Consider the following 14257-nt stretch of genomic DNA (forward strand, 5'->3'; position numbering starts at 1 on the left):
GGTGGTAAGGTATGGCAGAATGCAGTGACCATGGGCTCAGAAGACTATGCTCAAGACTTCAGACAAGGGCCTGATATTGCTAACCCACTGAATGTACTCAGTCAAGCCAACTGACTCTGGATCTAATACTGTGCTTCCTGCTTAAGGAGAGTCCTAGATATACTGGAAAAGGTCCTCTGACCTGAGTCTATAATAATTGTCTGTTTTTAATTGGTGCCAAATGCATGGTAGAGGTTTTAATTTCAGTGATAAATCCTCTTCTTATATGTGCAACTGTCTTGTTGGTGATACAGTATGGCATCTGGTTCACATCATTAGAACATTAGAGAGACCATTAGTAACCAAAGGAGAGATGACTCTGTGCAGTGGGCCTCACTCTTTGCAAGATCACTCACTGTCCAGATGTCCTTGTCACACTTGAGTATGAAGTGTGTTCATGTAGCTTTCAAGAAATGCAGCCTTTATTTTTCTGAGTGGTCTCCACTAAAGCCAGGCAGCTCCCGTACTTCTCCCACTTTCACTTTGCTAAAGGGAAACTGAAAAATTAGCCCAGTGTTTCTTAATACCCACAGTGCTTCTGATAAATATGCCACTGTTTGCCCATTGCCAGAGAGACAGAGAGAGCTTTATATTCCCAGACACGTTTGATCACTAGATTTCACAAATTCTATATCCTGCTTCTATGCATTGCCACTAAAGAAGTAGGGGACTCTTTGGACTTTACCACAACCCGGTAAGTTCAATGGCTCCTGAAGGCAGGCAGGATGTGATTTGGGGCATACTGAGAACTCAAAGCAGAACCCTTAGGAGCTTCTTTTCAAACCAGGACTCCAAGAAAAGAACACGGAAACAGTGCTATTTCTAGGTCTCAGCAGCCAGGCCCTTATTCATGCACTCAGCCAGCCATGCACTGCTGACAGCAAGTCTGCTTAGGAAGATTTCTAGAAAAACTATCTTCCTTCCCCCCAGCACGTATGAACCTTTATCAAGCCACTCTTTTTAAACAGATCAAATTTGTTGAAGAGATAGTTTTTGAGTATCTGGATTTGAGTCGGGAGAAGGTAAAATTAAACTGATTACTTGACTCCAATCTCTATGAGAAAGAGAAACTTGGTTACTTTTATTTATTGGAACAAGAATCATGGAGGAAAGCACCTCAGGTATTTTAGAGAAGCTGTTGATTGTGAAATAGAAGGAGTAAGAGGGAATGTTGAAAGTTTAAACAGCAAAGGCAATAGACTGGGGCCCAATCTCAGCCCACCCTACACTCTTGCACATTTTCAATTGAATTTTGTTTCTTAACTTTTACTAATAAGAAATTCCTTCTAGTTAAAAATATGTTGGCTGAGCTCACAAACTCCAGACTGACAGCTGGGGAACCAGCATAAGACTGAGCCAGGCCCCCTGAACATGGGTGTTAGTAGTCTATGGGGCCTCTGGCAGTGGAACCAGTATGTATCCCTAGTGCACAAATGGACTTTAGAAGCTATTCCCTATGGAGGGATACTCTCTCAGCCTAGATACACAGGGGAGGGTCTAGGTCCTACCCCAAATGATGTGACAGACTTTGATGATCCCCATGGAAGGCCTCACCCTCCCTGAGAAGTGCATGGAATATGGGATGGGGAGATTTGGGTGGGGGAGGGGAATGAGAGGTCAGGAGGGAGAGGGAACTGGGTTTGGTATATAACATAAGATTGTTGTTAATTTAAATAAAAATTAATTAGAAAATATGTTGGCTTTAGGTTTAACGTGTATGTGTATCTGTCTGTCTGTCTCTCTACTACCACTTACATGTGTAGATCAGATGACCCCTTGCCTGAGTTGGTTCTCTCCTTCTACCATGTAGGTCCTGAGGATGGAAACCTCAAGTTATCAGGCTATACTTAAAGTGATTTAAGGGTACTGCCAATTTTTGTTCATCTTATACTGAGCTCCTACTGTGGATACATAATAAGATAAATCTGGAGACATCACTAACATTCATTGAGTACTTAGATCATGCTAGATTAATATGCATTTGACATATTTATTTGCACAGCTCTCTCTACATCCAGGTACAATTAGCCTGGGACCCAGAAATGAAGAGGCTGAGTAATTTGCCTACATCCTCAATCTGGGAAAATGACAAAGCCAAGATTAGAACCTGTGTCAGTTCAGTTTCAGAGCAGGAGCATTTAAGCAATGAACTTTAATTCCTCTGTGTACCTGTCAAATTAAGAAATTCAGTTTATCTCCCACCCTGTGCTTCTCCCAAAGGCATACCCAGCTCTCACCATTTCATGACAGCTAAGTCAAAGATAGAAGTTGCTAGTCCCCATTACCCTGTCTCTGTCCATTCAATACAGAATATGCTATGAACTTCTACAACATCAAGGGAAGACAGTCCTAAATAAGGATAGACAGTGCCCCAGTGAGCTGAGTCTACTCAGAAGTACTGGATATAAAGCAGGTATCCCTTGTTAGCACTCCCATCTCTAGAAATGGAAGATGATATCATTAAAACTCAAAGGAGGCATCCTCTGAGAAACAAATCCCAATTCCTAGTCAAGTGGTGTAATAATCACACATATCCCTGAGGCAATTATGATGAACATAAAATCACAGGGTCAGGTACAGGGATTCTCTCTCTCTCTCTCTCTCTCTGTCTGTCTGTGTGTGTGTGTGTGTGTGTGAGAGAGAGAGAGAGAGAGAGAGAGAGAGAGAGAGAGAGAGAGAGAGAGAGAATTTCCATTTAGAAACAGGAAAATTTGGGCCTGTGGCTAACAGCACTTTTCTCTTTCCTCTACAGGCATGAATGCTTTACAATTACAGAATCTGGCAACACTGGCTGCTGCTGCAGCTGCTGCCCAAACCTCAGCCACCAGCACCAATGCAAACCCTCTCTCTACCACAAGCAGTGCCCTGGGAGCCCTCACAAGTCCTGGTAAGTGGAAGGCCTCATTCTTCCTGCACATGATGTAATAGGACCAGTATTCATTCATGCAAGTTGTCATGTACCCAGAGGCAAGTGTTGAGACCCCATGTGCTCAGGATAGAACCAGGAGAACCCTCTCAGGGACTCTGACTTACTGTAAATTGAATATATGTGTTTCATTTTCAAAGATAAAATGAGAAAAGTTTTCAATGAGAGAATTTACATACTCACCTTATTTTTTCAAAAGTTTCCTTTTGTTCATCTGATACTTTTATATTACTACAGTGACCTTCAGACTCACAGCCCTGCTTTTGTGTCCTATCCTCTCAAAGGGGAAAAGGGCCATTTAAGAATTTTCTGCTGATTCTCAAACTCTGACCTTTTCAGGGTTGAATTTCACACCAACTTCATCCTGTACCTAGGAGTCTTTAAATCTTGGGAAACCTCAGAAAATTAAATAAATAAATAGATGTATATCCATTTAGATGAGATAAGGTTGTTGATAAAAACAGAGTAAGGTATACAGTGAAGGATCTGAAAGAAGTAAGTCCTTTATCAAAAGGTGGTATTTGTACCAAAGCCTGAGTAGAGTGAAGGAAGCAATGTAGTTTTCAGAAAGGACAGAGGCAAGAAGGAGCTTGAAGTGATAGTAAACCAGCAAGCATGCCCTGGTACTCCCAGGAATGAGGGAGAGAGAGGGAAGAGAAAACAGTGAGGCTTAACTGGGTGTGGTGGCGCACACCTTTAATCGAAGCATTTAGAAAGGCAGAGGCAGGTGAATCTCTGTGAGTTCCACCTCTGAGACAAGGCCAGCTTTGTCTACATAGTGAGTTCCAGGATAGCCAGAGAGAATGGTGAGGCCCTGTATCAAAAACAAAATGAAACAGTCAGTGGATCCATAGCCATCTGTGTTAGTCAACTCTCCCATCACTGTGACAGAATGCCTGACATATTATTGCAAAGGGAAGAAGGATTTGTCTTGCATATGGTTTCAGAGGGTTCAGTTCACAGTCATTTGGGCCAATTACAAGGAACTTCACTGTTTGTGAGACCATCTAGTTGAGAAGGCTATTTGCCTAAGGCTAACGGGAAGTAAAGACAAAATACAGGAAATGGCCAGGACAAAATACGACCCCTAACTGTATGCCTCCAGTAATGTACTTCCTCTAGGTAGTTCCTGACTCCAGAAGTTACTGCTTTATAAAATTATGCCACTAGCTAGGAGGCAAGCTCTCAAAATATTAGTCTATAGGAGACATTTCAGAGTCAAACCATAATGAGTTCTATTTCATCCAATATTTTGAAAATCATGAATTTTTATTTTATATTTTTAATTTTATATTTATTTATTTATTATTTTCATATTTTACATATTGATCCTAGTTCCCTCTCCCTCCCTCTCATTTCCACCAACCCTCTCTCCTGTCCCATTCCCCCACACACTCCACAGGGAGGGTGATGCCTTCCAGGAGGGGTCATCAAAATCTGTCAAGTCATTTGGAGTAGGGACTAGGCCCTCCCTCCTGCCTCTAGGCTAAGGGACTATCTCTCCATGGAGAATGTGCTCCCAAAGTCCTTTCATGCACCAGGGATACATCCCATGTTCAGGGGGTCTGAGTCAGTCCAATACTGGTTTCCATGAGCTGCCCCTTGTTCAGGTCATCTGTCTCTGTGGGTTTCTGTAACCTAGTCTTGACCCCTTTTCTTATCACTCCTCCCTCTCTGCAATTGGATTCCAGGAGTTCGGTTCAGTGTTTAGCTGTGGGTGTCTGCTTCTGTTTCCATCAGCTACTAGCTGAGGGCTCTATGATGGTGGATACGTTAGTTATCAATCTCATTATCAGGGAAGGGCATTTAAGGTAGCCTCTCCACTATTGCTCAGATTGTTAGTTGGGGGTCATCCTTGTAGGTCTCTGGACATTTCTCTAGAGTTAGTTTTCTCTTCAAACCTATAATGGCTCCCTCTAATATGGTATCTCTCTTTTTTTTTTTTTTTTTTTTTTTTTTTTTCCCTGCTCTCGTCTGTTCATTCCCTGACTCAAATTTCCTGGTCCCACATGTTCTCCTCTTCTCCCCTTCTGTTTCTCCTAACTCCATCTCCACTCACTGCCCCCCATTCCCAATATGCTCAGATCTTGTTCCTTTCCCCTTCTGTGAAGGACCTTGTATGAATCTCTTAGGTTCCTCCTTGTGTCCTAGTTTCTCTGGCGGTGTGAATTGTAAGCTGGTGATTCTTTCTCCATGTCTAAAATCCATATAAGTACATATCATGTTCCTCTTTTTGTGACTGGGTTACCTCACTCAGGATGGTTTCTTCAAGTTCCATCCATTTGACTGCGAATTTCAAGATTCCACGTTTTTCCCCCCACTGAGTAGTATTCCATTGTGTAAATGTGGCACATCTTCTTTATCCATTCTTCAGTTGGGGGACATCTAGGTTGCTTCCAGGTTCTTGCTATTACAAATAATGCTGCTATAAACATAGTTGAACAGATGTCTTTGTTGCATGGATGTGGATCATTTAGGTATATGCCTAAGAGTGGAATTGCCGGGTCCTGAGATAAACTAATTCCCAACCGCCATACTAATCTCCAAAATGGCTGTACCAGAGATCAGCCTGCCTTTGCCTCCCAAGTACCATGCCTGACTATGAATTTAATTTTAATCTTTTTAAAATGGAGGGTGCTCAGCCTAGGCCTGTTTGTCACAAGGGAATTTTAATGATATGAAAACATTCCATTTTCTTGCAACCAACGAGTAAATGTATCTGAAGATGTCTTAGCCTTTTTTATGATGTGGTCAAAATGTCCCATTAGCAAAGTGTCCTCCCCTGTCTTCCTGAAGCAGCATGATGCCCGTCAGTAGATGAAGCTAACTGAGGATCACTGAAAGTGCTTTTCTCTGCTAAAGAGTGCTTGGTAAAATAGCTAAAAGTATTTTATTAGAACCTTTAAGTGTGGCAACAGAAACTGTTTAAATCATATTTTGATTATTTTTTCTACATAACTAAAAATATTTTGTTGTTGTTTACCTAAAAGTCAATGTACTTGTATAATTTCCATCAGGGACTCTTGCAGAGATGTAGAAAATGTGTTTAGTAGCATTCCTGGCTCTATTCATCAGGATTATCACTTATAAAATAAAGTGTTAGAATCCATTAACAAGGCTAGTGCTATTACATTATTTTTAACAGTGATAGTAGAGTGGGCTCACTATCTGTACCATAACAGTCACACTGTAAAATGCATGATGCCTCATCTTCTCTGAGAACTTTTACATGGGGCTTCAATTTACCCTATGTTTAAGTATGTCTCTTAATTTCCAGACAAATTCATCGACAAAGGAAAGGGACAATTTAATCCCCAAACTATTAATTTTTTTTATAATTGTAAATTTATCTTTTTAATTTTGCATACCAAGAAAAAGTCTCCCTGCAGCATTATTATAAATGATTTTAAATAGTCTTGGCTTTAAAACATGAAAGATTAAGCTTTAATTTTTGTTTAAAAAATTCCCTTAAGCAATAAATAGGTTCCTTTGTCTTATGGCCTTGAAATAAAAAATTAAAATAGTTTAAATTGCCCATGGTTAGAATAAGTGTTTCATGTAATTATCAGATAGCAGTGAATAAAATTAGAAATTAAATCATGAAAGAATAAAAACCAGGTAAGTGCATATTACTCCTTTTATGAGTTCCTCATGGGTCTTTTGGAGCCTAATTTAATCATGTTTCTTTTATTTTGATAGGCTAATTTTTCCTTTATTTACTTAAGTTTTTATTTAGTTAATTAATTCTTGGGTCATTTCTTATTATCCAGTTTTAAACTTGTTTTTGAGAATTGTGCTTGTTTTTTATATAAAGAGGCAAATTGTATGTCTAGCAGGTAGCTAGTTATTAAAGGCAGTAATATTTGTTTCCTACACTGTTAATAGATGGCTTGTTTTTGTCTGGTAATGTAGAGAGCTTGGAAAACAGCATTACTTTCACCATATGTGAATTTTGCTTTGGCATTTTTGGTCTAAAACCTAATACTACATAATACTGTATTCACTAGCCTCCAGTTTTCTTCTCTTTTCTTTTAAGAAAAGATGTTTTAAAATTCTCCAAATGTTTCTGTAAGTGCAGACTCAGTCAAGTGCACACTTCAAGATAATGGATAATTTCTTTCAATAGTATAAGACATCTTTAAATGCCAAGAAGCATTACTCCATTCCCACTGCTGGCTCTTCAAAGACTTTTCCCTTTAAAATTTTGGCAGTCTCTCCCTTATCTTTAGTATCCTTGAAGAGTACAGCAACCTCAGAGTTCTAGGGAAATGTTGATGCAACCTGGTGGAGCACTTGAGGTTAGAAGAAGTGGAGGTATTTTCATGTGATTCAGACCCATTCTGCCCTCCTCAGATAGAAATGACTGATGAGTGGGTGCTGTCCCTGTTATATATCTGTGTCACTCAGGCAGATGCATATATAACAGGATGCAAAAACTAACCCCGGAGGTTATCCTGTAGCATTTTGGTTTGTAGGAAGCTTTGTCATCTTAATGTGTATGTATCTTCATCGCCAGACAGTCTGCACTTTGTGGAAAGACATGATTCACAGATTACGAGCCACAGTGTGAAGCTTTCAGTGAGTTCAAGTCCAGTGTATTAAGATGTGTTAGGCCTTGCATTGCCCCCAAGTAATGACAAGAGGGTATATACTAAGGCCCAGGGAGAGACAGAAAAGACACTGACTAATGCTATCTCTGAAGCTACTACATTGATGCATGAGCCTCAGGAAATCCAAGACTAAACGTCTCCGATTAACCTATTCTTCCTCCTACCTTCCCAGTCTGTTCAAACTAATAGGATATAGTGGCTGAGCCTCACATCCAGCCATGGCAGCAACATACCTCAATCTTCATCCTGGTGGGTTCACCATACAGGTATCTTTCCTTACATTTCACACTAGCCTAATGGAGGCCCTTGTTTTCATTTCTCTGTACTACTATTAGAGCCCCCACTGCAATTCCCACCCTCAGACCACTTTTCACATGCTGGCCAAACAAAATAACCCTGTTTAGAACTTCAAATTATTTAAAAAGTGTGATCTAGGCTGAAGTAAAACAAACTTCTGAGTATGGTGTTCCAAGTCCTGCCTGGCTGCTTTTTCCTTTCGTGTCTGAAAGACTCTACCCCTAGGCAGCCAACACTCAAACAAAGTCATTTCATTCTTCTTCAGAAACAGTCCTGGCCATTCCACCTTTCTTCTTGCATTCTGTCTTCTAGAATCCTAGAATCCCTCCTTCCCCTCATTCCTTCTGCAAAGTTCACACCATCTTCTGCTTGCAGTGATGCTTGTTTGTGAGACTGTATGTAGGTACAGAATTGGCTTTTGGTTTGTTTTGTTGAGGCAGGATCTCCTGTTACCCTGGATGGCCTGGAATTAGCTATGGAGACCAGGCTGTCCTTGAACTCACAGAGATAGATCTACCTGCCTCTGCCTCCTGAATGCTGGGATTAAAGCTTTGCATCACCATGACAGTTTAAATGTGTCTTTAAAAAAGTCACATATTACTATTTGTGTAAATTAAACTACAGTAAAATGTTTTATGGTAATTACTAAAAATTGTTTCAAATACCCTAGTACTTACATTTTAATAATCAATGTAAATGATTTCCTCATCAATTAAACCTTCCATGCAGAATGGTTTTCACTCTAACATAAATGCCTAAGTCTAGCAGTTCCTTCCTAGGGAATTTCCAGGAAAGAGGTCATTGAGGAGGGAGAGAGGTGTCAACATGAGAGTGTCACACCACTTTCTTCTCTGCTGCCAAAGTTCATGTCTCATCTCTCCACTGTAACATTCATCATACTGTCTTTGTTTATTCATTTATTTATTTTACATGTCCATCCCAGTTCCCTCTCCCTGTCTCCCTGCCTTCCTCCCTCCCTCTTACCCTCTCTTCCCCCTCACAGGCACCCTGACCACCCTCGCCTCCCATCCCCCCATCCCCCACTCCACATGTAGGGTGATGCCATCTAGTTGGGGTCATCTAAATCTGACAAGTCTTTTGAAGTAGGGACTAGGACTTCTCTCCTGTCTCTAGGTTAAGGCAGTATCCTTCCATGGGGGATGTGTCCCCAAGGTCCTTTTGTGCACCAGGAATTCATCCTGGTTCCACTGTCTGAGGTCCCTTAGACTGCTCAGTCCTTCTGGCTGAGACCCATATTCAGGGGATCTGAGTCAGTCCCATACTGGCTTTCCAGCTATCAGTCTGTCTCTATGTGTTTCTGCAACCTGGTCTTGTCCTCTCTCTCTGCATCTGGATTCTAGTTCGACTCTGTTTAGTTATGGGTGTTTGCTTCTGTTTCCAACAGGTACTAGATGAGGGCTCCATGATGGTGGATAAGTTAGTTGTTGGTCTCATTATCAGAGAAGGGCATTTATGATAACCTTTCTACTGTTGCTCAAATTGTTAGTTGGAGTCAGTCTTGTAGGTCTCTAGACATTCTTTAGGTTCAGTTTTCTCTTCAAACCAATAATGGCTCCCTCTTTTATGATCTCTTTCTCTCTCTCTCTTTCTCTTTTCTGTCTGCTATTCCTACCCTGACTTAATCTTCCTAGTCGCACATGCTTTCCTCTCCTCCCCTTCACTTTCTCCTAATTCCCTCTCCATTCACTGCCCCCCCACTTCCCATGTGCTCTGGGGGATTTGTCCCTACCTCCTTCTGTGAAGAACCTTATATGAATCTCTTAGTATACACCTTGTATCCTAGTTCCTCTGGCAGTGTGAATTATAGGCTGGTGATCCTTTGCTCTAGGTCTAAAATCCATATATAATCGAGTACATACCATGTTCTTCTTTTTGTGACTGGTTTGCCTCATTCAGGATGGTTTCTTCAAGTTCCATCCACTTGCCTGTGAATTTCAAGATTCCATTATTTTTTTCTGCATTGATATTTTGGATGCACGTAAAAAGTATATTTACAGACTTTGACTTTAATTCTTTGTTTGCTTTTTGCTTTTACTATCTCTGGATAAGTGTTAAGTGATGGACTTTTTTGATCATTAGTCTTCACAATCTCTCATACAGAAAATCCACACCCGGTCTTCTTGTGATATTTGAGTGAACTTGGGATATGTTTACTGTCCATCATAACTATTTTACTAGCACTGGTGAAAAGTATTAATTGCCTAGCTGTGTTCTGCAAAAGATGGGGAACACAAATCATGATTGTAGTCATACCTCCCTAGAATTCTATTACTGAATGTCTGGGTTTTTTTTTGTTTGTTTGTTTGTTTGTTTGTTTTAAGAAAAAAAAAACACCTGAGAAACTTTTGGAACCAATGGCCTCACACATGCAAGGCAAGTGTTCTAACACTGAGCTATAGTCAACCCCTGAAGTTGTACTGAGACAAACTAAAGTCAGTAGATCCCTTTCTTCCTGGAACTAGTTGGAATTGAACCAAGAGCCTCACTCATACTAGGCAAACACATTTTTCAAGAAAAAAATAAAGGAGTTTTCATTTTATATGTGGATTCATGAACTCTTTGTTTTGTTTTGTTTTTTGTTTGCTTGTTTGCTTGCTTGCTTGCTTTTTGGGACAGGTTTCTCTGTGTGGCCCATGCTATCCTGGAACTTGTTCTATAGACCAGGTTGGCCTGGAACTCACAGAGATCTGCCTGTCTCTGCCTCCTGAGTACTAGGACTAAAAGTATACTCCACCACTTCCCAGTTCATGAATTACTTATTAATTATGTACCATGGATACATAGCAAAATAAGCAAGACACTCTAACCTGTAAAATCTAGTTGGAGAGCAGTCAGATAGGTAAAGTACCTGCTGTTAGTGACAGGAAATATTCTATCCTGAGGAAATATAAAGGATTTTGATAGATAAGTTGGTACTAAAGCCAAAATCTTAACAAAAATAAATAATAAAAAAATAAGTAGATATTTTTGCAGGTAGAAATAGAATGAAAAATCATCAAATATGAATGTGTATTTAATGTATCCTCTCATTTATTTCAAAGTATAAGATATACAGAAAACAGTAACTATGAAAGTTCCCTAGAAACCAAAGCTTAGAGCCAGAACTTGTTGCAGCTTTGAAGAGCTATCCATGCATGAACTTCAACCCTACAAATATAGTCATTAGACGTAAGAACCAATTTTATGTGAAAGGAGAACAAAATGTAATAAGAGATGACCACAGTATGTTCCCTTTTGGCGAGCAATAAGGCAGCATTTGTGCTAGTACAGAGGTGTTTAAGGAGACGGAAACCTTTATAGTATGAGATGATTTGATTTGGCACATGTTAAACTGAAGCCTAAGAATGAGCCTTGCTGGAATATTTCAAACAGAAGTTGATGAGCTCATCCTCACAGTTAGAAGAGTGAATTGAAAATCAGCTACAGGGACAAGCTGCTGACTTAAGCTTAAAGGAAGTCATTATAGTAGCATCATCAAGGAAGAAGATAGAGGTCTGTGTATAAATCCTTAGTTTCTGTACTTATGGAATAGACAGATAGAGCAAGAGGTAGAAAGGTGCTCTCTAGATGATTCAATCTCAAGAACACCACACAGAATAGGATTGGAAAAGGTGAGAGCAGCAAGGTGCCGCTGTGACATTCACATTTATGATGTTGCTTCTCTCTGGATTTGTCATCTTCATTGGTAGTGCAGATGTCTGTTCTGTAGGCAGCAAAAGAGAGAGTTAAAGACTGGAATTACAGACAACTTTTTAGTCTTTGGAGATATGATCAGCATTTAAAAGCACATGCTTCTCTGACAGAGAACCTGAGTTAGTTTCCTGGCACCCACATCAGGCCACTGACAGCCATCCAGTCCCAGAGCATCAAATGTCACTGGCTACTCTGGGCACCTGCATTCACATGTGCACACCCCAACATACATACACACACACATACACACACACACACACACACACACACACAATTAAAAATATGTTTGAAAAGTAAGCAATTTTTTTAAGATTTATTTATTTTTTGTATATATAGCATTCTGGCATTCTGTCTGCATGTGTGCTGCAGGCCAGAAGAGGGTGCCAGATGGTTGTGAGCCACAATGTGGTTACTGGGAATTGAACTTGGGACCTTTGGAAGAGCAGCCAGTACTTTTGACTACTGAGCCAAAAGTAATTCTAAAAGTCTGTAGAAATTATGTCATTGCTAAGAAGAAAGTTTTTAAGATGAACAAAACAATTTTTTAGGCTGAAGAGAATTATCCAGAACAAAAGAAACAAAAGTAAGGTGAATGTGAGATGAAAACTGAAGGACTAGAACAGAAAGGCTGATTGGAGGACTTTGACAGTCACAAAACAAGTCCGTGAAAGAGTCGATCCTCATGTTGACTTCACAGAGTAACCTCTCTGTTAGCATTCCCCAGCTGTTGCCTTTTCATCTCTCCCAGGTACATAAGGCGAAAGGCAGAATGCCAAATAAATGCTGAATACATTGAGTGTAACCTTAAAACAAAGAAATGAAATGTGTACAATTTTATAACAAGCCACAAAGATATCCTTCCAAAGAATATGTGGTAGCCTATCCATTCTGTCCCATACTGTCCACCAAGCTAAATAGGAGTGACTTCTGGAATCCCTCTGGGGAAGATGAGGAGCTGACCACAAAACCTGGGTTCACTGGTTCAGTACAGCAACCCCAGCTAACTGTATTGTAGATACTGCCTTGATTTGTCAACCTGTTTAACATCTTATAAATGCCTTTACCAGTTTAAGACCTTCTTCCAAAGCCATTTTTAGAAACTGTTCTTGGAATCCTTCCCCTTTTCTGCTGGTATGCTTTCCAAAGTGATAGATATTGGGCAGGGTGGGCAGGATGCATTCATAGCCAGGTCTGTTAGCATAGGCCAGAATATCTCAGCTACATGAGAAGCTGAGGCAGAAGGTTAACAAATTCGAGGATAGCCTAGTCATTTTAGAAGACCCTGTATTAAAATAGAAAATAAAACAGAGCTTAGGATACTGCTCTATATTATAGCACTTGGTTAGCATACCTAAGGTCCTCTCTACAACTAATTCCTAGGACTGCAAAACAGGATTGGGGGGGGGGTCTCATCCAGGATGTAAAATTGGACCAACAGTTCCCCAGTAAGTCTGACAGTGATGACTATGCAGTGTCTTGCTTAAATAAATCTGCTAACTATGGGTTTAAAAGAGCTTCTGAGACATGAGAGGAAACTCAGCAGAATTGGGAACATTGCAGAAACCAAAGCTGAAAAGTACTTACTGCACATATAGATTTAAATATCTAGGTCTAGAAACAAGAAAGGTAGAGTTTTAAAAACACTGAAGATTGTAATGGAAGAAGTGCCTTTGTCTTTATAGAGAATGCTGACATCTTAACAAGAGTCAATGGAGCTAATCATTTCATTTTCTCAGTCATGAAATGGAATTGTTTCACTTTCCTCATTGAAGTACTGAGGTTTGATATACATATAATATGCATTATTCTATAATCATTTTTTCTAAAATAAACTTCTAAGTATTATGGGAAAGTTTTTATTTGGTATGTACAGTGCTGTTCATGGAGACATTCTAACCAGTATCCAGAGTGTTCCTGTGGTCTACTGCCTTGGAAAACACATATTTCTGCAGTCTTCTGAGAAGTGCTAGAAAGTAAATGTAAATGCTAGTGTGGCTTCTTCACAGTTACCCTTTTGTGCTTCAGAGCCCAGCTGGCAGGAAATTTCCCACAGTGCCTAAAATGCAAGGTTGGAAGACTAACCTCTCCTTACCAAAGATAAAAACAATGCTACTGGATGAAATAGAGTGGGACACCCATGTCTGGGTGGGTTTTATTATCAAGGTCCAGACGCTGAGGCCTGTCCAGAGTCATTTTGGTTTTGGTGTTTTTTGTTTGTTTGTTTGTTTGTTTTGTTTTTTGTTTTTTTTTTTTGAGGGGGGAAGTTGTTTTGTTTTGTCCAAGCAACACACTAATGTGTGGTCTGTGCTGGCTAGTTGCAAAAGCAAAGCTTTATTCATCCTGACACAGACATGCCAACATCCCTGTTTTCCAAGTGGATGGCAATATGACATGAACTTTCGAGGTTCTGTTATCCAGAGGAAAATTTATGTTGTAGCAATGACCATCCTCTTGTATGAGGAAACTCCCCATTTCCACTACACTGAAGGCCAGACGTGAGGCGGGAAGTTAGTAAACCAGATGATGTGGGCCTTCTTTCCTCAGACTGTTTTTCCAGGACCTCCAGCCTGTCCATACCATATTATATAGGGGCAGAAAGTCTTTGTGGTCATCTATTCAGACACCTCATCCATAATCAGGAAGGAATGTCTTACTAGATATCATTCAGACA

The 14257-nt window shown here is 40.1% G+C and overlaps 1 protein-coding gene across 28 annotated transcripts in view; it reads left to right on the forward strand.

The window, feature by feature from the left end:
- Celf2 (CUGBP Elav-like family member 2) overlaps window positions 1–14257 on the forward strand; it is an 802630-nt gene that overhangs the window by 765126 nt on the left and 23247 nt on the right. For all 28 annotated transcript variants that reach the window (XM_051194866.1, XM_051194862.1, XM_051194867.1 and 25 more), the window contains one exon: window positions 2792–2926. In XM_051194866.1, the coding sequence (XP_051050823.1) occupies window positions 2792–2926 (135 nt within the window). The remainder of the gene's footprint in view (window positions 1–2791; window positions 2927–14257) is intronic.

The sequence above is a fragment of the Phodopus roborovskii genome, unplaced genomic scaffold (genome assembly GCF_943737965.1).
Source record: "Phodopus roborovskii unplaced genomic scaffold, PHOROB, whole genome shotgun sequence".
Lineage (NCBI taxonomy): Eukaryota > Metazoa > Chordata > Mammalia > Rodentia > Cricetidae > Phodopus > Phodopus roborovskii.